The 24094-nt window shown below is 41.8% G+C and overlaps 1 protein-coding gene across 12 annotated transcripts in view; it reads right to left on the bottom strand.

Moving 5' to 3' along the window:
* Nucleotides 1-24094, bottom strand: part of DLGAP2 (DLG associated protein 2) — a 414439-nt gene that overhangs the window by 237306 nt on the left and 153039 nt on the right. For 8 of the 12 annotated variants that reach the window (XR_014166924.1, XM_081906060.1, XM_081906056.1 and 5 more), the window contains one exon: nt 7553-7585. Coding sequence is in view for 4 of the 12 variants with exons in the window: in XM_081906060.1 (XP_081762186.1) it covers nt 7553-7585 (33 nt within the window). In the remaining 8 variants the exon portion in view is untranslated. Of the gene's footprint in view, nt 1-7552; nt 7586-8261; nt 8557-24094 lie in introns of those variants that run through there. The other 4 variants (XM_081906065.1, XM_081906063.1, XM_081906064.1 and 1 more) reach the window with 3 other exon arrangements.

Here is a 24094-nt window from a genome sequence, read left to right as displayed (position 1 = left end):
CTATGATGAGCCAAAGATTTTGAAGGGCGGGAGAATAGTGCTCTGGGTCTCCTTGACGGATGAATCGAGGGAGCTCACAGGCTTGAATTCAGCACGTAATTAATATTTCACCTCAAAACTATAGACTTGGTCACTGTAGATTTGAGTTGTTTCCTTGAAGCATGATCAAAGGAAGGGCTGCTGGGAATGAATAATCTCTGAATGCTGTAATCTCTCCAGGGCATCTTTTATGCCAGCAGTAAAGCAATAAAATGAGGGACATGTCTGCTGTTGGGCCCAGCTTGCTAATAAATGAATCGAAATTCTGAAGGCAAAATATAAAATAAAAAAAATGGCAAGAGCATTTTTTTTTAATTAAAAAAGAAAGATGTGGTACATAGCAGAAATAAAAAGTCAGTCAGGACAGAGTAAGAAAATCCTGTTGTGCCTTGTCCATAAATTTAGTAAACCATGAAAAGGAATACGTAACTAATCTCATGCATCCACTTCCAATCGGGATTCAGGCCTCATCATGGGATGGAAACTGCCTTGGTCGCACTGGTTGATGATCTCCGGCAAGCTAGGGACAAAGGTGAGAGTTGTTTCCTAGTTCTGCTGGTTCTCTCAGCGGCCTTTGATACAATCGACCATAACATCCTTCTGGACCGTCTAGAGGGGCTGGGAGCTGGGGGCACTGTTATACAGTGGTTTCGCTCCTTCCTCCTAGCTGTGTTCAGAAAGTGGTGGTGGGGGATGAATGTTCAGACCCCTGGGCCCTCACTTGTGGGGTGCCTCAGGGTTCCGTCCTCTCCCCCATGCTTTTTAACATCTATATGAAGCCGCTGGGAGAGATCATCAGGGGGTTTGGACTGGGTGTCCATCCATATGCAGATGATACCCAGCTCTACCTCTCTTTCAAATCAGAACCAGTGAAGGTGGTGTAGGTCCTGTGTGAGTGCATGGGGGCGGTTGGAGGATGGATGGCGGCTAATGGATTGAGGTTGAATCCTGACAAGACAGAAGTACTGTTTTTTGGGGACAGGGGTGGGCTGGTGTGGAGGACTCCCTGGTCCTGAATAGGGTAACTGTGCCCCTGAAGGACCAGGTACGCAGCCTGGGAGTCATTCTGGACTCACAGCTGTCCATGGATGCGCAGATCAATTCTGTATCCAGGGCAGCTGTCTACCAACTCCACCTGGTACGCAGGCTGAGACCCTACCTGCCTGGTGAGACTGTCTCGCCAGAGTGGTGCATGCTCTAGTTATCTCCCGCTTGGACTACTGCAATGCACTCTACGTGGGGCTACCTTTGAAGGTGACTCGGAAACTACAACTAATCCAGAATGCGGCAGCTAGACTGGTGACTGGGGGCAGCCGCCGAGACCACATAACACCGGTCTTGAAAGACCTACATTGGCTCCCAGTACGTTTCCGAGCACAATTCAAAGTGCTGGTGTTGACCTTTAAAGCCCTAAACGGCTTCGGCCCAGTATACTTGAAGGAGCGTCTCCACCCCCATCGTTCTGCCCGGACGTTGAGGTCCAGCGCCGAGGGCCTTCTGGCGGTTCCCTCATTGCGAGAAGCAAAGCTACAGGGAACCAGGCAGAGGGCCTTCTCGGTACTGGCGCCCGCCCTGTGGAACACCCTCCCATCAGATGTCAAAGCAATAAACAACTACCTGACATTCAGAAGACATCTTAAGGCAGCCCTGTTCAGGGAAGTTTTTAATGTGTGATATTTTAGTGTTTTTTGGTTCTGTGGAAGCCGCCCAGAGTGGCTGGGGAAACCCAGCCAGATGGGCGGGGTACAAATAATAAATTATTATTATTGTCATTATTCCTGTGAAACAAATATTACCTTTTAGTGCTGAAAACTTTGTCCAATCAGACTTGTCTGAGTTTCAGGGCAATATCTGTGCTCTAATAGTAACACAGACATATCATCTGCACAGACTGGCCAAATCATTTCAATTCTGTTGCACTAAGGAATTTATGGGCTGGGTTTTTGCTTTGTGCACCTCAGAGATTTTGAAGCCCAGGTGAACTTGTTGCATAGGAGGAATCTGATGCAGTGAATGCTCAGTGAAGAGCACAGAGGCATGGCGATGGATGGAATAAATAATGGCTTTTAAAGGGTTTTCTTTTGCAGTGTATTTTCTTTTTGTCAATTACAAATTATGCTTACCTTTCATCTTCTCTTGGAGGTTCTTAGATTTTTCCCTGCAGAAATTATTGGACTGAGTTCACTGAACATTTCTCCCACACTGTCTTCTCAAATACTACTCAAGCCTTACAACCCCAGTTTCTTCTCCAACTTGGAATTTAATCCAAGCTGCAGAATAATTCTTCTAGAACAAATGGGGTGAGAAAAGTTCTCTCCCATATTCTCTCTCTGGAGCATGACACTGTGGTACAGTAGCCCTTGAGGAGATTATATTTCCCAGGGTCTACTTGCGATCTGTGACCTGGAATAGTGCATGGAAACATGCCAGGCACTGGAGAGGCACATGGGAGATGCATTCCTTCCTTCTCTCCTAATCTGTGTTTGCCGCCACTGCGAGAGCGCAGACACTTTTCCACAAGAGGAAAGTGGGCAGAGACTGGTAAAGGAGAGTGGAAGATGAAATATACCCAACTCTTCCCTTCTCTCATTTTTCATGGTTTACTGTTGCCACTGAACAGGTAAGTCAGTTAAGTGGAAGTTGAGAGGATTTATGGGCAGTTATTGAGGCAAATAGGGGTTGGTGTTGGTTCAGAAATAAGCAAAGCTATTTCACAATATTTTGGGAATTATTACAGCTTATGTCCAAGCCAATTTGTGACAAGCCTGTCACAAGCTCTCGACCATCACTCAATCTAATGCAGCAATGAACTCCTTAGCTTCTCCTCATAAGATATTGGACTTTCCAGATCAAAAGAACTTGGACCAGCTCAGACAATAAAAGAGTGTGAATTCTATCCTACAATTCTGGATACCTACAATCAAAACTGATGGGGGAAATGGAGTTTCATTTGCACTGCAAGGCCACTCTCCTAATCATGGAGTCTACACTGATGCTGAACCAGAGACTTGGAAGGGCATAACTGAGACTTCTCATACAGTAGGTCTCCATTTCACTCATCTGACCCATAGAACAATTTCAGAACAAAATAAAGTTAAGACAGCCAACCGCAAAAGAGAGAGAGAAACCGAGGCGGTCATTTTGTTTTGATGAATGGGTAATTAATGAATCAACCTATTAAGTTTAAATTTGCACATTATTATTGTCAACATGTGACAGAGATAGTGAAAGAGAAATCTTCAGATAACTTACAAAGCAGTCAATAAAAGCTAGCACTCATTGGCTTGGCTCATTCATGGCTTAATAAACTATGGTTTAGTGCTCCTCATTATAATTTAGCAAGGGAGCATGGAGAAAAATCCTACCAAGGTTGCTTTACCTAGGCTGGAATCTGTCAGGTATCTACCGGTACTTTCCAGCAAAGTGTGCCATACCAGAACCCAAAGTGGGCATGGCATGAGCAGGGCGTATTCGCAGATCCATAAACACACATGACCATGCACAGAAACAATAACATCCTTCCTCTCCCTTCACTCTCCCTATCTGATGCAAAGCAAAGAGGAGAAGACATAGGCACGCAGGCTGACTGGCATTCCTGGCCACAGAGCAAGTCGGCTAGAGCATCTCTCTATGGCCTCTGCACTCATGCTTCCAGTCTAACACAACTGCCTGTCTGCCTTTTAGTTTCTTTCCATGGTGTAGCCAAAGAAGAGACAGTCAATGAAGCCAAAGGGATGGAATAAGCTGCTAAAGTGCATTCCTCACTCCCAAACCCAGTACATCCCTCTCCTGGCTTCTCTCCCATGGGACAGGTAGAGGGAATGTGGTCTAAGTGTGAACAGAATGGCTTGGGGAGAGTGCCAAGGTCTAGATGAAATGATGCTGTTCACAGCTGACCGGCAGTCAGTAGGTTCCACACCCCTGGTTTAGTGTTCTTCCCTTGCCCTTCTCTTCTGGCTTTGGAGCAAAGAACCTGGTTTATCCACCTAGAGTTCCCTATTACATCTGAGCTGTAAAACTCTAGTTTAATGCCAGAGAAGAAACCAAGAAAATAAGCTAAAATTTGATAACAGTAGAATTTGTTTGCAACTGGCAGTGATTATGTTATTAATATAATAATAATAGTGGCTCAAGTGGCTTAGAGCTCTTCCAAACTTTTAATACATGAAGGGGTACACAGTTTTCTGCTTATCCCATATTTCTAGGCACATGTCCAAGTGGTTTTGACTTTGCACTGCCACTTTCCCCTGGAAAATCCACTCTTTAGTGCTAAATCAGAGTAAGCATCCATCTGGAGAAAACCTGATTGATGTTTGCTACGATTCAGCAGTAAAGAGTGGGTTTTCCAGGTGGAAAGTGGCAGGACAAGTGGAAGTAGAGGTCAATACATTTTGAACAGCCTAATGTAATAACAACAGCCTAATGTAATAAATAAGGGACGCAGGTGGCGCTGTGGGTTAAAGCCTCAGCGCCTAGGACTTGCCGATCGAAAGGTCGGCGGTTCGAATCCCTGCGGCGGGGTGCGCTCCCGCTGCTCGGTCCCAGCGCCTGCCAACCTAGCAGTTCGAAAGCACCTCCGGGTGCAAGTAGATAAATAGGGACCGCTTACCAGCGGGAAGGTAAACGGCGTTTCCGTGTGCGACTCTGGCTCGCCAGATGCAGCTTTGTCACGCTGGCCTATGACCCGGAAGTGTCTCCGGACAGCGCTGGCCCCTGGCCTCTTAAGTGAGATGGGCGCACAACCCCAGAGTCTGTCAAGACTGGCCCGTACGGGCAGGGGTACCTTTACCTTTACCTTTAATGTAATAAAACAACTTGGCCCTCACTGGAAGGCACAGTCTTTATATTTCTGGACTGTGTCTCAAAATCACAACGAATTAATTTTAACATCAAATACGCACAATGAGGTCATGTTTCACACAAAAAGCATCATCATCATCATTTTATTTGTATGCCTCCTTTCCATAGTTAAAACAACATGACAAGATTTACATAATTATCAATATAACAAAGTCATAAGCAATAAATAAAACACATCAGAAAGTACACAACCAAATGGAAAACAATTTCCACATAAATCATAAAATCTAAAACTAAGAATACAGCATTAATATCAATCACAATTTAAAATGACATAGATAAAAAATAAAAGCAATTTTAAAAAACAAAAACGGAGCCCTCTCTATCCAGCAGCAGCAGCAGCAGTCCTTTATGGAGCCTGTCAGGCCCTGCCTCAAGCCAAAATAGAATTTGTTATCATAATGGCACACTGAAGTCCTTTCAGAAAACTAGATAAAATAATAATAATAATAAATTAAACAGCATTTTTTTGTGTAAAAAAAAAGTATGGAGTCTTATAATATTGCACTGCATTGAAGCAGTCAAGCAAATTACTGAACAAATTGCTGAGAGATCGCAGGGCACCAAGAATTATGAAGCATTAATCCATGCTTCAGTAGTGTTTGTAGAGGTTCTCTTGGGCCACTTACAAGTCTTTGCTTGGTTTCTTTTAGACTTGGAGGTAACACCACGGAACCAGCACACTGCAGAGTCACTCAGGTGGAAATTAAACCCTACCGAGAGCAATCTATTGCATGTTTAAGATATTATTCTTGAACCAATGCCCAGATTCCTAATCTGAAAAAAACAAAACCAGATCATCTAGTTCTTAAATAGAAGAAGAAGAAGAAGAAGAAGAAGAAGAAGAAGAAGAAGAAGAAGAAGAAAAAGAAGAAGGGGAAAAAGGTTACACTAGGCACAGATGGCAAGAAAGGAGGTGTTAACTGAAATAATATAGTGTTTCTCCCTACTCAATTATTTTAAGACTAGAATAGGAGCCCCAATGTAATATAATTTTTTTAGACTTCTGATCTCTCCTGTTGCCCAGCAAAATATTAAGAAAACTATGCTTTATTACATGTCTTCCAAATGCCATATCTACAACCACAGGATCACTGGTTTAATTTAAAAAACAATGCTACTGCTAACAATGCTGAATAACTTTATAGAGTAGTAACTAAATTATACTCAGACTGGACCCAAAGAAATCAATGGCCTTATGTTACTTAACTATTGATTTCAATGGGTCTACCATGGTTACTACTGGATACTACCTATAGCCTTTAATTATCACAAACATCTTGCAGTTTTATTTTTAAGACGTTAAGACATTCCACAGAATGAAGTTGTCTCATTAAAAATCCACCAGCAGCTACTATTTATCCCCAAAGGCTGTTTGCCGTGTCTTGAGATCAAGTGCAGCTCATGGTTGATACAATCAAAATGTAAATCATACACGCGATGAAAATGATATTTCAAATTTACAATGTAAGGGCACAATCCAGGTAAAGTTAAGAATTTGTACGTCCACTGCTTTCACTGAGATGAATTAACCACATCCTGAACTCCCATTATTTGAATAATGTATTGGCTTCTCTGAATAATACTTCCAGTTCAATTTTCTGTCCACATTATTGCAAACAAACATTAAAAACAGACAACAAAATCCATCTAAGTTAACTGAACTCTCTTCTACTGAGCTAACTGGAAATTAAAAGCGCTTGCACAATGTTGCCTGGGTTATTTATCTTCTGTTGGTATTTATATCCTACTTTTCAGCAATATGAACTTGAAAGTTATTTACAAAATACAGAAATGATATTATAGTAATAAAATAATAACAGAACAGGAGAGCATGACAGAAGATCATTTTAAAATTCAGTTGAATTAAACATCCTAAACATTACGTGCAAGAAACAAATTCTCCCTCTGCCACCAAAAAATAAAAAGAAATGGCACCGGTAGGATGAGCTCTTGCACAAAACCTAGTGGAAGACTTATTGCAGGACAGTGTATGAAAGGTTGGATTATAGTTTGAGAATAAGGGCAGTATCCAATGAAACATTTCTGCTAGCTCAAGGATTAGGGCCCTTGGGCATGCTCTGCCCTCAAATCTGCTCTGGACAAATGGGGAAAATCCCAGTACTGAACATATTTAGGGGGCACCCATAGGGAGGAGTATGTTCCATGGCACAAAGAGAAATCTTTGCACTGACAGAATCATTGCAAAATAATAGCAAAATGCTATTAATTCAACAGCGAAATGTCAATTGCTCGAGTTAAATTCTAACTGTGATATGTTTCTATATGCCCTAAAATGAATACTCACACTCTCCCTTTCTTTTCTTTTTTCTTATTATATTATACTGACCATTGCACAATACCTGGGTAAAAGGTATTTCCATTTTTATTACAAGAGAATATTGGTCTCCTGCTGCCCAAAGGATGCATTGTACTTTACTCAGCACTAATTCAATTCATTTTCTGGCATCTAACACAGCAGTATGTCTCTTCTCCACCCCCCCGGCTCCCCCCCCCCTTAGCATCACATCTAATGACATGTTCCATCTACTGCCACAGTAGAAAAAGTACTAGCAGAATAAACAAATCATGCAAGTCAAGCATCACCACTATTGACTTTGAAAATTATTAAGAATGCTGATGCGCAACTCACCTTCAGGTTCACCACAGAGTGTACACTGTGACTCTGCAAGGAAAAAGAAAGAAAGAAATACAGAAAGTAGTCAATACAGTAGCCTTTACAGAGATTATCACTTTTAAGCTAGGATTGCCTCATTATATCCTTGAGCTTCTCCTCTCTTGACACTATATTTGTTTGATACATTACATCTTGGACAATCAGCAGCGAAGGGCAGATCTCTTCCCACTTTATGTTTCTCTCTTTCTCTAACTCCAATACCCAGTACTCATAGTAGATAATGATAGTAGTAGTAGTAGTAATAATAATAATAATAATAGCAATAATAATTGGAACCGGCCCATCTGACTGGGTTGCCCCAGCCAATTGAACTAAGGAGAGTGAGAGTGGTGCCTATATAAACATTGCTTTTGCATACATGGTCCCATGCATACAAACACCCACAGGTGACGCATACAGGTTGTTGTTGTTGTGTGTATAAATTTTGATGATACACAAAGTAACTGAGTAGCTTACAGCTAGGAAGCTAAATAGCTCCTCTAGGTTGTTGATAGCTTCTTTGTAAAGACTATACAATGTTCAGACTCTTTATATTCAACTGAGAAAAATATATTTACAATCTCATGCTTATTCAAACATGCGTACATTCTCACTTGAACTGTAGAGCTCACTCAGGTCTTACAGTTTCTTTTGGATTTTTATTTATTTTATTTTTTACTTTCACCTCTGCAGTATTCTCTCTGTTCCTTACAGAGAGCTTTTGTGCACAGGTTTCTCCCTAATAACCTTTAGGGATCATCCTCTGTCTGTTTCACTTCAGATACATCACACTGACACACAATGTCCTCAGCAGTATCCTGAGAAGCCTCTCTCAGCCGCCATTCTCCCTCACAGAGAGAGAAGGGGAAAGCAGAAAGACAGTTAAAAACGACAGTTATTGGAATAACAGTCACAACAGAACGGAATGCCTGTCTCATGTGACACACAGTCAGCCAATCACATGAGAGCTACCACCAAAGGAAAAACTCCACGTTAAAAATAAACAGTAATTTAACATAAGTAACCATTCCCATTTCAGGAAATTAAACCGTTATCCTTAACACAGGTTACATGATCCACATCTATACACACATGGTTCCTGAGATCAGGGGTTCCAAAGGTTGATAGATTATAACTCCCATCACACCCTTGACCATTGACCATGACTGGCTGCAGCTGATCCGAGTTGATGCCCAGCCACATTGGAAGGCCACAAGTTCCCCATCTCTACCATTCAGCAAACATGCTAGGTTTGATGCCCCAGTGAGCTGAGACTGCTTTTGCAGATGTCACTCCTCCACCTACATGCATAGAAAATGAACCAAAATGATGTCTGCCCACAAGGATGAACCAGGAAATAATAAATGGTCCAACCTTTCAACATAAAGGACTTCTGTGTCTTTAACAGCTTGAGAAATTTGGGTTTTTAAAAGGTCTTTCCCCCCACATTCCACAGTGCTGCAGGAGGATGGAGTTCCGAAACCTACATGCAGCTGCCAAAATCTCTTCATCCATATAACTATTTAAGGCACAATGTGAAAAGCCTGGCCGTCTCTTAACAGACTACAAGATGCCTCTGATGTAAGCCAGGAACCCTACAGCCGTTAAACGTAGTGTTAAAAAGTTTGTTTCACATTTGTGTTCCCAATGTGCTCTCAAGGCAGGTTGCAGGAAAATCACTCCAAGCATAACATTTCCTAACAATCCTATTTTTTTTAGTGTATACAGAAAGCTAGACACTGCTACAGAATATAGAACAAGTCCTTGCCAGGGGAATTTACGGTCCACTTTAGAGAGATAGAACAAGGGGGGAAATGGAGATGAGGTAGAATCAGGTGTGTTTTTTTAAATAAAAAAAGTACAGTGGTACCTCGGGTTACATACGCTTCAGGTTACATACGCTTCAGGTTACAGACTCTGCTAACCCAGAAATATTACCTCGGGTTAAGAACTTTGCTTCAGGATGAGAACAGAAATTGTGCTCCGACAGTGCGGCAGCAGCAGGAGGTCCGCATTAGCTAAAGTGGTGCTTCAGGTTAAGAACAGTTTCAGGTTAAGAACGGACCTCCGGAACGAATTAAGTACTTAACCTGAGGTTAAGTACTGTACTGTACTGTACTGTACTGAGAAATGAATAAGGGAATGTCAGGAGGCAAGACTAGGTTACAGAAACAGAGGTTGGGGTGGTTCAGGAAGGCTTTTCTATAGAAGCAGCTCTTGAAGTTGTACTCCAACATTTCCCATTTGCATTGCCTACAATCTTTCAAACTAATATTATGTCAGAAAGTGCTAACCACTTTGCACCAAAAGCTTCCATTTTTATTTCTGCTAATGGTTCCACTGAACATGTGTTGTTGTTGTTGTTTAAAGTTTACAGGGAAACACGTCTCTATTTTGCATTCTCGGGGAACCATTTTTGTTTCATTTCTTTCCTGTGTAAGTCTTGAGGAGATGTGGCTTTTATTCCGAGTAATGTTATTAGAGAAAGGGGCGTCTGACTTGCGCGCACATACCGTAACAAGCAACTCGCCTCGTTCTTGTCATTTATTTAAAATGCTTTAGTCCGCTCTTCATCATTTGATCCTAAGGTGGGTTAAAATGCAATCGAAAGCAGCGTTTATTTTGTCTGCATATTTTGCCTGTAAATTTGTCTGCTTTACTATCACGGCAGCTGAGAACAGAGATGTGAGAGAAAAGTTGTTTTGTGAAGAAAAATGGGCACAACGTTGCAAAGCGACCAGAAGATCGTGTGAGGGGAAGGATATAACTGTTTAATCACAGCACTTGGGAATAGAGTTATAAATCTCACGAGGAACAGAATATCTCTCGGAAAAAATGTTTCTGTGTTGGTAATTCGAAATATGGCGATGTTTCCTTTGAGTCAGCGTCGTCTCAGCGTGATTTCAGAAGCCTGCCTGCTGTTGGGAAGTGCCATCTTTCAGCTGAGAAGTAAAACAAAGGCACTGATCATTCACAGTAATTAAAAGATACTGTGAAATTCTTTTCTGTAAGCAGTAGTTTTTAAATAAGCCCTCCGCGCTACAACAGTTTACATTCTGCAAAGGGTGTTTTTCCCCAAACGGCACTTCAAACTCTTGGTCTGCTTTGTGCAAGAGAAGGGCCATAGCTCAGTGGGCAGAGCACATACTTTCCAGACAGAGATGTCCCAGGTTAAATCCCAGGTAGGGTTTGGAGGGATAACCTGGGCTTCAAACACAGGGAAGCCACCGTCAGTCTGAACAAAGTCAATGCTTAGGTGAATGAACCATATGTCTCACTCAGTGTAGGCAGCTTCCTATGGCCCTATGTCAGGCATAGGCAAACTCCGGCCCTCCAGATGTTTTGGGACTACAATTCCCATCATCCCTAGCTAACAGGACCAGTTGTCAGGGATGATGGGAATTGTAGTCTTAAAACATCTGGAGGGCCGGAGTTTGCCTATGCCTGCCCTATGTCTTACATTCCTAAGGAATGACTGTCAGCAACAGAGATTTGAGCTCCTTTGTAAAAGCCTGGAAATAAGGCAGCTGCTGGCAGACAAATGGGTACAAATCTCGCCACTCATTTGTCTGCACTTCTAGAGTCTGTGAAAGCTTCTGCGAGGCAGTTCAGTTCATAGAATCACAGAACTGTAGAGTTGGAAGTGACCTGAAGGATCATCTAGTCTAACTCCCCGCAATGCAGGAATCTCAACTTTAAGCAGGTGGTCATACAGTATCTGCTTAAACACATACAATGAAAGAGAGCCCACAACCTCCCAAAGAAGTATTTTCCATGGTAGAACAGTATCCTAGCTGAGCCTGGCAGGACACCTTGCTCTATGTTCTTAACCCCTTCATGTATTAATTAGAGTTAGGGAAGCTAGTTATATGTGGATGGCTTAATCTGCACAGCACTCTGTCCTCACAGCTGCCAAACAGATGCCTATGAGAAGCTAGCTATCAGAAATTGAGCACGACAGTACTCTCTCCACATGTGAATCCTAGCAACTGGTACTCAGAGGCATATTACCTCCCACAGTAGAGGTAGAACATAGCAGTTGTGGCTAGTAGCTATCTTCCTGTTCAGCAGTTACGAATCCATCAAATTTCCTTAAAGTTCATCAAAGTCTTGGTCCCTAAGTAGCCCTATCCTATGCTTTAAGCTTCCTTTCCCTCCAAATTTCCTTTCAATGCTCTTTTGGGGCTCATAAACAAATTGGCTTCCTCTCCCTGTACCAAACCATTAGTGCTAGAGCATATTCACTTCTCAGCGCATGGCAAATGAAATATGAAAAAGAAAAAGGATTTCCTGACATGCTATCTAAAAAGTCTTCCTACTGCTACTCTCGGGGTTGGTTCAAGCACTATAGCACTAGGTCTGGGGAAACTAGGTCCCTCACTTGAAGCAACCCTTGGCTTCATGTGCTCCTTCCTTCCTTCCACCCCCCCCAAAAAAAAGTGCTCTCTTTACTGCAGAGAGAAAGATAACTGCTTTAGTTGCACATGGGGTTCCCCTAGTCTTCCTGCTATAAAAACTGTCACAAAACACACTAATAAGCACAGCATCCAACAAATCTAGACAAATATTACACACCTGAGGGCTAAATAAAAACATATAGCTAATCATGAGCCTTTCCAATGCTGCTACTGTTGATTAGCAAAGTCACCCAGCCACACAGTGGAGCTCTACTATTTCAATAAGTCAACTCAGTTAATCTGTTAATTAAGTTGTTTTCCTTTCCTGTCTCAGAAAATAAATTGCATGAGTTAAAGATGACAGACTAAATGTACATTTACCGTAGATACATTTTGACCTAGATAGGAGAGTCTGTGTCAACAACTGTTGCAGTAACAGTTTTAATTAATGCTGTTCATTCTAAAAATGTGCTTAGTCTTCAACTTGCTATCTACTCGATGCCTAGTATTCTCTTTCTCTACAAACTTCTAGGGTCCATGAATATGTCTCTTAAAAAGTAATGTTTTGCCTAACCTGACAAACACCTTTCAGTGCTAGCGTCAAAAGTTACATCTCTGTTTAACTAAAATCTTCTTTTCCCTCTCCTTATGCAAAGGGAACTTGGTTTGGCTTGGTCTGGACTACTTATGGGAAAAGAGAGAGTGGAAAATTGCTGTGATTTCCTCTCTTCCGCTTGTTTAAGGCCATTGATTGATGGCACCATGCAGGAGTCAGTGACAAGATAGATCTTGTTTGTGAGATTTCTGGAAACAAAGAAAGCAATAGTCTTTGCCGTGCCCTAGAAAGTTGGTGGCTATCTGAAACGTTATGCTTCTGCAATTCATGATCATTGTTGTCCTAAACACCCTCCCTTTCGTTCAAAAGCTGATCTGAAGCTGAGTGAGCACCCTCCACAATGACCCACATCCTCCCAAGCAGAACCACAACTGTATAAAACATTACACACCAACATACATGCATACACATGAAGACATATGCTTATGAACCGCAGCTTGCGGACCCAGATTCAGTCATGCATTATGGTCTGTTCTTAAGATGACCTAAGTCTGGATCCAACCCATTGGTTGCATGGTCTGTTGCCAAAGGAAGTCACCTTTCCCTACCACTCAGACCACAGAATGTGCTTGGTGGGTTGTTTTTTCGCCTCTTTAGCAAGCGGCCTTATGGCTCAGAAAACATTCAGTACACTGCGGTTAGGCCATGAAACCACACTTTCTCTGGGATAAGTCCTATAAGTTTTAGAGATCAATGATAAGTCTAAAATGAAGCTGGCAAATCTAGCTGGAGATAGAATGTGCTTTGAAAATTCATCCTAAAGACTGCATTTAATGTTGCACATTTTCTACTTGTTTATGTCAATGAAAGATTACTACAGAATATTTCTCTGTCATTGTTTGTCTGCATAATGCTTCTCTGATGTCAGGGAAATGGAATTTACAGTTCATTTTCTGCCATTTAAAGAGAAATAAAATATGTATATATTATCATGAGATTGAGTGCAGCTGGGAGCCAAGGTATAATTTAAAGTAAAGCTCAATGGCTATTAGTCATTTTCAGGATTTTGCTTCAATATTTGTATCTAAATACAACTATGTGTCATGGCCATAAAACCTGACTACATTATGAATTATGTTTAATTTCCATTCCTCCTTTTCATGTCTCCCTGCATTTCCCTCTCCCTTGTGCCTATATTTTTGTTAAACCTGGCACTCTCCTTGCTTAGACCTCGTGTTGAAAAATAAATGTGGCAGATCTGTTGGGGGAAAGAAATTCTGCTGTTTAGTGGGATTCCTCAAGGCTCAGTTCATCACAACAGAAACTATCACCTTCAATTCAGCTTCACTACAAAGGAAGTCTTCCTGACAAGTTTCCAGTTCAACAAGGGTTGGAGTGAGATACACAAACCTTCAGGGAAGTGTAGGTGGAAGAGACTGAGGCAAGAGGAAAAAGAAGAAAGAGAAAGAAGAAGGCGTCTCACACAGGTCACAAGGACAAAGGAAGCGATGGTTGGCAGAAAAGGAGAAGAGGAACAGACAGCAGTGCTAGAGGCAGTCAAGGAGACTGACGCTGTCAGGATGAATAAGGCTGCAAACTTATGCTAGGGATGTCAGAGAATTCCAGTGCAAACAGAAGTGAAAATTGCAGTTGTTTGCATTCTCATCCCATTTTTATTTCTGGAATGGTGGTGGTGGTGGTTGTGGTGTGTGTGTGTGTGTGTGTGTGTGTGTGTGTAGATAGAGAGATACTTTTTAGAATGTTGTTTTGATCATTCATTTACCTTGAAATGTATAGTGTGGAAAGAGGCACATCATTAAGTATGTTAAATTTGTATGTTAAATAAGTGGACAGCGAGATAAAGAGCACCACAGAAATTGAACTGGCATTGATGTATGTAGCAATGTGTGCATTGTGGGGAGGGGGTACTTTTATTTATTTAAAAGGTTTCCTTAGGCTAACATCCTTTCTTTTCCCTTTTTCTTTTAGTGCTTTTTTATTATTAAAAACACATTTATTCAAAAGTTGTACTTCAGCTTTGTCCCCTGCCATAACACCAAAGAACGACCACACCAGTCCTCAATCCCACATCAATGTCATGTTAGCTTGCCAAATACCCTCAATAGGAACCCAACTAATCATCTGGTTGGCTAGACCTTTTCAATCAACATATCCCCTCCACAGACACCTCCACGATGATGATGGCATTAAAATATTGCATTCTTCAATAAAAGAAGTGGTTTACAAAGCTAACATAACTTGCCACTTGCCAATTGGCTCCACTGCCCAGCCTAATTTTTTCTCTTTGTCCGTTTTACCCTTGGTGCTACTGCTTCAGAGCCATGTTTATTTTAAAAGCATGGCTGTGCAATTCTGCAGCGAGCAGGGAGTTTCATAGAGGAAATGGTTATCAAGGGAAACTTTCTCATCCCAGCTCTTTCTCTTGCTGAAAGGCAGAGAATCTTTTACCAGAGAGAAGGCTGTGTCAGCCATATAGGACTATACCCAATGCATAAGCAACATGCAGTATGTCCCTCGTCTCCTCACCACTTCAGGCCCTGACACTCCTTGAGAATAATCACAGCAATGCGAAACACTTAAAATACCAAAAAAACAAATTGGTGATTTGAGCAGCTTTATCTTTGCCAGAAAAAATAATAATAAGGAAAAGAAATGAGAAAGTGTCTCACGATGAAGCATTTCAGAAAATGAATGTTTATGTTTATCTACATGTCAGATGAACATTTGCATCTCTAGTTGCAATTTAGTTCAATTCGCAACTGCATGCCTTCTTGCAACACAGAGAAGTCAAGCTGGCAGAGCAAAGAAAAGGGGGGTGGGAAGAAGCAGTATAGGAAACCAAACGCACCTTTACCTTTCCCCCCCTCTCATCTGTTATGGTAGATGCCTCTCATGGTGGGGGGGGGCACATCTATACCGCAAGGATCCAGAGTGCGTCTTCACCCTTTGCACACAGAAGCTGCATGCCCCTTCAGAATCTCTACCAAGCAAAGCCCAGACAACTCAGTGCCATGGCCAACAAGTAACTAAATAGAAGGCATGGACTTTTATGTGCTAAGGTTGCAATGTGAGGGCGAAACCTGCTTCTTGTCTCTGCTGACCATGAGCCATTTGAACTGATTTGCTGGCAGCTGCACATCTTTCTCCCAGGTCAAGTAATTCCCAAAATATGTGTCGTGATTTCCAGGAGACAACTGAAAACGCATCTTTTCACACAGGGATGTGAGGAATGACTGCAAGTCTGGTAATGGTTTCTTTTCTTTCTTTTTCTTTTTTGCATAATTAGCGGATTAGTTAATGGCTCCAATGGTTTGATGTAGTGTTTGAATGGTGTTTTAGACTGATTATTGCTTTTCCTTTGTTCTGTTCCATGCCTTGTGAAGTCTAAAATATAAATGACTAAAGCTTGAATTAGGCCCAGAAACATATTGGAGAGCATTATATTGCTGCAGCTTTGAAGGCATTGGTGTCAAATAATAATGCTAACCCACATGAAATCAGGTGGTGACATTCTTCCAGATCCTGAAGCATCCTTAGGGACAGTCCCACAGAACATGGGCAGCCCCACATTATTATAGTTTGCCCTTTCTTGGATAATTTGTCATCGTTTTGTATAAAGCTATGGTGGCATGGGGTTTCTAGCTAGATAAACATCGCCTTATTTGACTTCAGCTTTCCCCAAGAAATTCTCATACATTTAACTTGCTTTCTGACCTTTTAGAGAAAGAACAACAACACAAAGCTACCTGCTATTGTAAACAAGTGAATATTCACAGAGATCCCTCGAACCAAGCTCTCTGGCTTAATAGATTAGTCTTGGGAACATTCCCCTCTGCTGGCATGATTATTGGTCTGAAGCAGACATGTATTTAACTTGGTGGGGAAACTATTGACCCAGCTCTTTCCTAGAAGCTATCATGAAGTAAGTCACACCATTCTTGTCACTTACGTGAGAAATCATTGAAGAGACTTGAGAAACAAATGTTTAACAGGTCATAGCAAACAGCAGCTGGCTCCTAACTTCCTTTCTCAAGTTTTGCTTTTAGGAAAGGCAGCCAAAACTCCAAAAACCAAATTTAAATACTGCATAGTTTGAATAAGTTTCATTTCAATTTGACAAGAATTTGCTGCCAAGTAACATAATATAATACCAATCAACATCAAGTAAAATTTGTCTGTTGACTCCTTGGCTCACTACCGATGCATAGAGACTGATGACCACATTTCTTCACACTTCAACACCAAGAATGTATTCTGGTAAAACTGCATTTAATGCAGTTGTCTTGACTGCAAAATATTTGAAAGTGAAGGAGTGAATGCCTACTTTTAATCTTGTTCCACATTCTAGACATTTATAGTTCTCATTTCAGAATTTGGGACTAAATGTTGCCCGGAACAGTGATCAAATATGCAGTGACAGACATTATCAGGCTACTGGCCTAGTACCCCAATTCTTATAGAACTCCACAAATCGTTAAGAAATATGTTTCATAGTGAAACTCAAATGATGAACACTCTCATTACCCTTGGGCACAGCTCATCAGGCCCCCATCAACTGAAGTAGAAACATATTCCCTTGCCACCTCTTTGAGTTGCAGCTCCCTCCTTGCATCATTTATCCTCCTATCACCAGGTTGGGCACTGCTTTCCTTTTGGGTGAAGACAGAGCAGGTGTTGGGCAGTTCTGCCTTCTCTCTGTCACACAATAGCATTTCTCCATCTTCTCCACACAGAGGACCTACTACTTGTTTGTCCTTCCTCTTGCTTCAAACATAGCCAAAGATACCTTCTTTCATTATTTTAACCTCTCTCACAATTTCATTCTGAGCTTTGGGCTGCCTGACTTTCTCTCTGCAACTGTTCAATACTCATGTGTATTCTTCCGTCATAATTTCCCCTTTCTCCCCTTTCTTATACATGCCCTCCTCAAATTTCAGGTCATCTGTAAGCTCCTTATGCAATCACATTATTTAGATGCCTCCCACTTTTTGTTGGAATTGTCTGCATTTGTGCCTCCAATAGTTCACCTTTAAGAAACTCCCATCCATATTAGACTCCCTTCTGCCTTCCATGCTCCAGGCCATAGATCTCTTCACAAATGTACACCTACCTTACATATAATGCTACTACTCCTCCTTTCCTGTTCGGTTTATTCCTTTTGAATGGGTTTTATCCCTCAATTTCTACATTGCATTTATGGGTCTCAACCCACTAGGGTTCAGTAATGTCTAATAGGTCATATTTGCCATCCTGTATAGTAAAGTATCATGCTTTGCCACTGAAAAGACAGGTGTCACTATCTGTGTTAAGTTTCTTGTTTTGAAGCACTCCTTATATAGGTCAGGTATGTTAACCATGCTAGCGAAACCTTTCTTTACTGGAGTGGGGCATGATAACATTGGTCCAAACCATCTGGGACTTAGACAAAAGACTGGCAAATGTTTGACAAATGGCCTGTTATGTGGAGTAGCACCCATGGGGTTGCATTCTTGGTGGCAACCTTGCCATCAGCATAATGCACGAATTCTTATTTCTGTCTCTTTTTCTCCAACATAGTCTCCAAGTACATTGCCGTTTTAAGGTCATGCTGCTTCTATCAGAATAAACCCCTATTTAAATGGTTTTTTTGGAACTAAACTAATGTGAAATGTTGCAAATAGGAAAACGAGCTTTGTCTGCTATACCTTAAAATATACGGAGGGGGTGGGAACTAGAGCATTTGTGATTATTGCACCACAAAATCTTCTTAGCATGTACCAGTGTCTGAACATAGCACAGGAAGTCCATTCTGTGGAATAAAAAAGTCCAGATGGAGAATTTTATAAAAATTAGGCATCGTGGTTTAAATGTAGCAGTCATGAATCACTGCAGAGCTGATGGCACTCTGTGCCTGAAATAACTAACTAATTTTGCAACAAGGGTTCGGTGTCAATAGCATATGTATATAGAAGCCAGGAGGGAAGTGTTCTCAACAGTTTGTCTAAGTATTCTACAGTTAATATTAAACTGCCCCTAAAAAAAGCTTCCATATAATCACTTGGGTTCCTCCCTCTTTAATAAAATAAAATATCACCTTAAATATTAGAAAAGGACTCTGTATGGTGTTGCTCAGTTGTCCCTTGGGTTTCACCAATGAGAGAAACTAATTTGTCAACCAAACTCTCAACAATACTGTGTGCTAACTGGGCAAAGAAGAATTTAATTGAATTTATCAGATGTATGTTGTTGTCCCTCCAGGGTCATCTTGTCTTCAACAAGAATCGGGAGTAAGTCAAAGAGACAATGGCAGTGCTAACGTCGCCCAGTGAACTTGATGGCTGGGTGAAGATATAAACTCAGGTCTTCCTGGTATAAGCCCATAATACCAGCTAATACATGTCCAATTGCATGGGAACAATTCAGTGTTCAAATTCCATGGGAAACCGAGGCTCACAATATGACAGTGTTCCATCAAGAGCAGGCAGAACTTTGGATACCTCCAGTGGGTCTTGCCAGTGCTTTTTTCTGGGGGGAATGCAGGGGTATGCATATCCCTAAAGATCTTGTGAATTTCTGTCCATTTGTCCATTTTACTGTATTTATTTTTCCCGATTTGAACTATAAAATGGTGATTTTCTTGAGTCAAAATAAGAGTACCCTAAACATTTTTTAAAAAGAAAAAAAGCACTGGGTCTTGCTAAGGTAGCTACAGAAGATGTCTGCAGGAAGGCAAAGCCAACTAATGTATTATGTAGGCTCCACCTCCTTGGAGAGGCTGCTTGGCCAACTACAGCTGCCTCAGCTTATTTTGTAGTCTTTGGCTTCTAAAGACTTGGGAGACAGAGACATTGCAAGGGACTCACCCTCTGAGACATAGGACTGTAGCAGGGCTTCGATATCCACCTGGGAGTACCCTAAATAGGATACTGTTTATTCTTTCCACAAGGAAGGAGCATGAAACTTGTACCCATCAGAGACCTCCACTGAACACTGCAAGGTGCCACCACACCTCACTGGTGTAGATATGATATACCTTATTTCATGAATGCAAAAAAGGGGGAGATTGATAATATTAAAAGTGGAATGAGGACACCCCTTAAGCATATCCGCTCAAGAAGCAGCCAGTATAGTGTTAAAAACATTTTGACTCACAAAATGGTTTCCTATGGCGACCTGTGTGCCTGCTCAGTCTGCTCTCCAGACGCTAACTATAGACAGGCAACTTCAAGGCCCCTCTTGCTCTCTCTTCTTATGGTTATTTTGCTTTAAACTGGATTAGGACTAGGCAGCCCTTCAAACAGAGGATGCTACTCACACCTTGGCCCAATGCATACTAACTTGGAAATAACTATTATTTACTAACTTGGAAATAACTATCATTGAATCCAAAGTTTGTATAGGCGTGCAAACCAAATCTTCCACGTGCAAAGATATTCACCACTATATCCCACTGGTTCTAAAACTGCAGGCGCTTAAGGCAGACATGTGCTCACTGTTGCTCACTATTAAAAACTATTCATTGCAATTTTTTCAGAACCAAACTTTTATAGCCAATAGTTATCATTTTAAGCTATATGCATTAAAGCGAAGCTAATTTGGGCATCAACATTTCAATTTATTGTTTTTTAATTAAAATACCAGCTCTGCATCAACCCTACAGCATCTGATAATAAATGAATAATAAATGAGATCACTTTAGTCTTGCAATACAAGGATCCTTTAATCTAAAACTTCATAGCACTTTGAAAATCATTTAATAATTAAGCTTGACAACATACTGAGACAAGCCCCTTTAACCTTCCTCCTGCTTTTAGCATAAGATAAACATTAAACATCAAAATATAATTTTATATGATAACAGAAGGATAGGTTTTCTTTCCTGGCTCTGTTAATATACCACTATCCTCTCTCTCTCCGCCCCCCTCCCTTCTCTTACTTGCAAAATGCTGGAGCTGACCTGATACATGGGTCAATTCTCACGAACATTTACATTCCTGCAAAAAGCAAACCCATTTGGGAACAGGGAGAGGGCTACAAACAGGATCAGAATGTTGATGGTATAGGTCTCTCACAGATACCCATTCAGAATGAAGGCAATGTTTACTGCCCTCACTTTGAATTGGCTTTGTGGTATCACGTGACTACAGGTGTTCAGTGATGCTGTGAAGTCATGCTCTTACTACCTTTCCTCAATGGCTGCAAGAAGCAAAGGGGAAGAAGTTAGCTTCAAACAAGTATTGTTACCATTTCTGATTTGGCTCCAGGTGTCATAATGTGACCAACTTTTGTCGGTTAAATAAGCGTAAATAATAATGTTTCTGATTGTTACAACACTACACATACAGTATCTTGTTCAGGTGGGGGACATAAGGGGAGATAATATTATAGGTATGTGGGATATTATTCTGCATGCCTACTAACACAAGCAAACATGTATAGGAACCAATGGTTTTACTCTTAAAACGAGAGAAGGCTCTTCAACAGTGGAACAGACTCCCATGAGGGGTAGTGAACTCTCCTTCCTTGAAGGCTTTTAAGCAGAGGTTGGATGGCCATCTGTCATGCATGATCTAGCTCAGATTCCTGGATTGCTGGGGCGTGGACTAGATGATCCTCAGGGTCCCTTCCAACTCTACAAATCTATAAGAGAACAGCCTGATCTAAATCGCTCAGCAGAAAAGTCCTTCATGTACCTAGCTTTTCTGAGATATGATCCGCAATGCTAGTGGATTTATGCATTCCTCTTACGAGTGAATAACACTTCATATATCCTGGAATGTGAGCTATTATTATAGGCAGAGCACATCTTGGTGACTGACAGGTCTTTCAGACCTCTATCAACTTACAGCAAGCTAAAAGGTTCTCTTGGCTCTGTCAGCAAGAACATCCAACTATTGACATGCTGCCAGCTGGCAATTTAATTATTACAAGTACATTTTGGCCAACATCTCTTATCTCCCAATCGCTTCCTAGGAATGATCCAAATCCTGCTGGCATCAGAAAAGCACTCATATAAAATCAGTTTGCAGGTACCTGGGAGGAAGAGGAGGGTAAATCCCATAAGCCAAGCACCTCAGCTTATAAAATATATTTCTGTCTTAGGATATCATGAAACTCTCCAATATCAAGTCAGCACTGAACTTGCAATTTCATGACATGTCAAACTGCTGAGAAAATCAGGGCTATGGTTGATGTATATATTTTTAAAAAAAACATTCTGCTATTCCCAATCTAGTTTTCTATTGAAAAGTGAAACAAATAAGGGCATTCACACACATTAGAACAAGGGTCAGCAAACATTTTCAGCCGTGGACTGGTCCACAGTCCCTCAAGCCATATGGTGGGCTGGACTATATTTGGGGGCGGGAATGAACAAATTGTTATGCCCCACAAATAACCCAGAGATGCATTTGAAATAAAAGCACACATTCTACTCATGTAAAAAACACTGATTCCCAGACTGTCCGCAGGCCAGATTGAGAAGGCGATTGAGCCTCATCTGGCCACCGGTCCTTAGGTTGCCTACCCATGCATTAGGATAAAAGCTTATTCTATGTTTGAGTCTCTTTGTCATGCAAATATAAAATTTATGTTGACCAGAACAGCCAGTTGAATTACAATTGTCTCCCTTCTGCTTTCTGTTCTACATGAACAACCAGCCCATATTTACAATACAGAGATTTTTGAGGTGAAATATATATCGCATGATCAATACAACATGGAAACACCTAAAAGCATGGGGGGGGGAGACCTGTGGCCCTCCAGGTGAGGTTGGACTCCATGTCCAATCAGCCCCAGACACTATGCCCAATGGTCAGAGAAGTGAGAGCTGGAGTCAATGACATTTGGAGGGAATCAATTTCCACAAAGTTGTCCTAAAGCTACTTCAGTCAGATTACTATCTAAGCAGGCACAAGGGCACCTGTGGCTTATTTTGAAAGATTTCCTAGGACACTTTCAGAACTGGTGAAATGGTTCAAAATTTGTTTTTGTAAGACTTTGTCCAAATTGCAGGGGTAGCCAGTTGGGATGTGGTGCCACAAAGCCTGGCCCCCCACCATTGGGGTCATTGCTGAGTATGCCCAAGCCATCCCAACTTTTCCCCAAGCCTGCCCCATCCTGCTATACATGGCATTGATGTCACTGCCAGGAGCCCATGTCAGCCACACTACTCAGCTTTGGTTGGAAGAAGAAGAGGAGGAGGAGGAGGAGGAGGAGTTTGGATTTGATATTCCGCTTTATCATTACCCGAAGGAGTCTCAAAGTGGCCAACAATCTCCTTTCCCTTCCTCCCCCACAACAAACACTCTGTGAGGTGAGTGAGGCTGAGAGACTTCAGAGAAGTGTGACTAGCCCAAGGTCACCCAGCAGTTGCATGTGGAGGAGCGGAGACATGAACCCAGTTCACCAGATTATGAGTCCACCGCTCTTAACCACTACACCACACTGGAAGCAGGTAATTAAGGGCATGGGTCAGATAATAATGCCTACTAAAGTTGAGAAAGTGTAGTAGAATAACTCTGATGCTGCTTTAAGTGGTCGAATGATTCTTAAGATTATTAGATGCATTACCGGCTCCTCGGACCATCCGGAATTGAAATCATACAAGTGTAACAAAAATGGAAGCTAAGGAAGGCCAGTGTATTTTGTACCTTGCCAGTCCTCTGCTGGCAAAATGCTCTCAATATAATTTAAGGTAGTAATTTGGCTGCTCTAAACTGATCCTGATGAAGAAGAGGTTATGCAGACTTCCTGGTTGGCTTAGGCTCAGTGGACTGATAAAGGTGACCCTGTACTATCCAGCTTGTCACAAACAAGGAATATTGTTTAATATGTGTGAGAGAGAAAAGAAATTTCCTACGCCATTCCAGTGGTAATTCTAACATTGGATTCTAGAGAGTTACCTAGAAATAAATGCCCCTGAATTCAACTGAACTTACTTGTCAGGAGTGCGTACAGGAGCCAGGCCCTGTGACAGGACTGGGGCTTTCCTAAGTTTGTTCTGAAGAGGCAAGGTGCAGCCGCACAGGTGAGGCTGATTGGTAACTCACAGCACCTGGTGGCAAGAGCCGGGAAGGGATATAAGGTCAGCATTTCCCTTTGGCTCTTTGCCACAGCAACACGCTTCCTGCCTTGCTGCGTTTGGCTTCTTGATTCCTTGCTTCCAGTTCCTTGGACCCTTGGCTTCTTGACTCCTTGTTTCTGGTTCCTTAGACCCTTGGCTCCTTGACTCCTGGCTTTCTGACCCTCAGACCCTTGGCTTCCTTACTCCTGGCTTCCTCACTCCTGTTCCTACTCCCACCCCGCTATCTTGCCCCCAGTCCCGACGTCCTCAGCCAGGACTTTGACCACCCATAAACCGGACCGTGACATTACTTTTGAGTACATTTGCAGAACAGTGAAAGATGAAAATATATAACAGGGTCAACAACCTTTTAGGGACAGTGAGCACATTTGGAATTCTGAGGGAATGGCTGCCGCGGTGTGTGCGGAATAACACAAAATGGCTGCTATATCATAAAGAGACAAGACAACAAAATGGTGCATCATTCACAAGCCACCTCC

The sequence above is a fragment of the Podarcis melisellensis genome, assembly GCF_964234715.1.
Source record: "Podarcis melisellensis genome assembly, chromosome: 3".
Classification (NCBI taxonomy): domain Eukaryota; kingdom Metazoa; phylum Chordata; class Lepidosauria; order Squamata; family Lacertidae; genus Podarcis; species Podarcis melisellensis.
The sequence above is the reverse complement of the archived record's forward strand: the minus strand, read 5'-3'. Positions and strand labels throughout refer to the sequence as shown.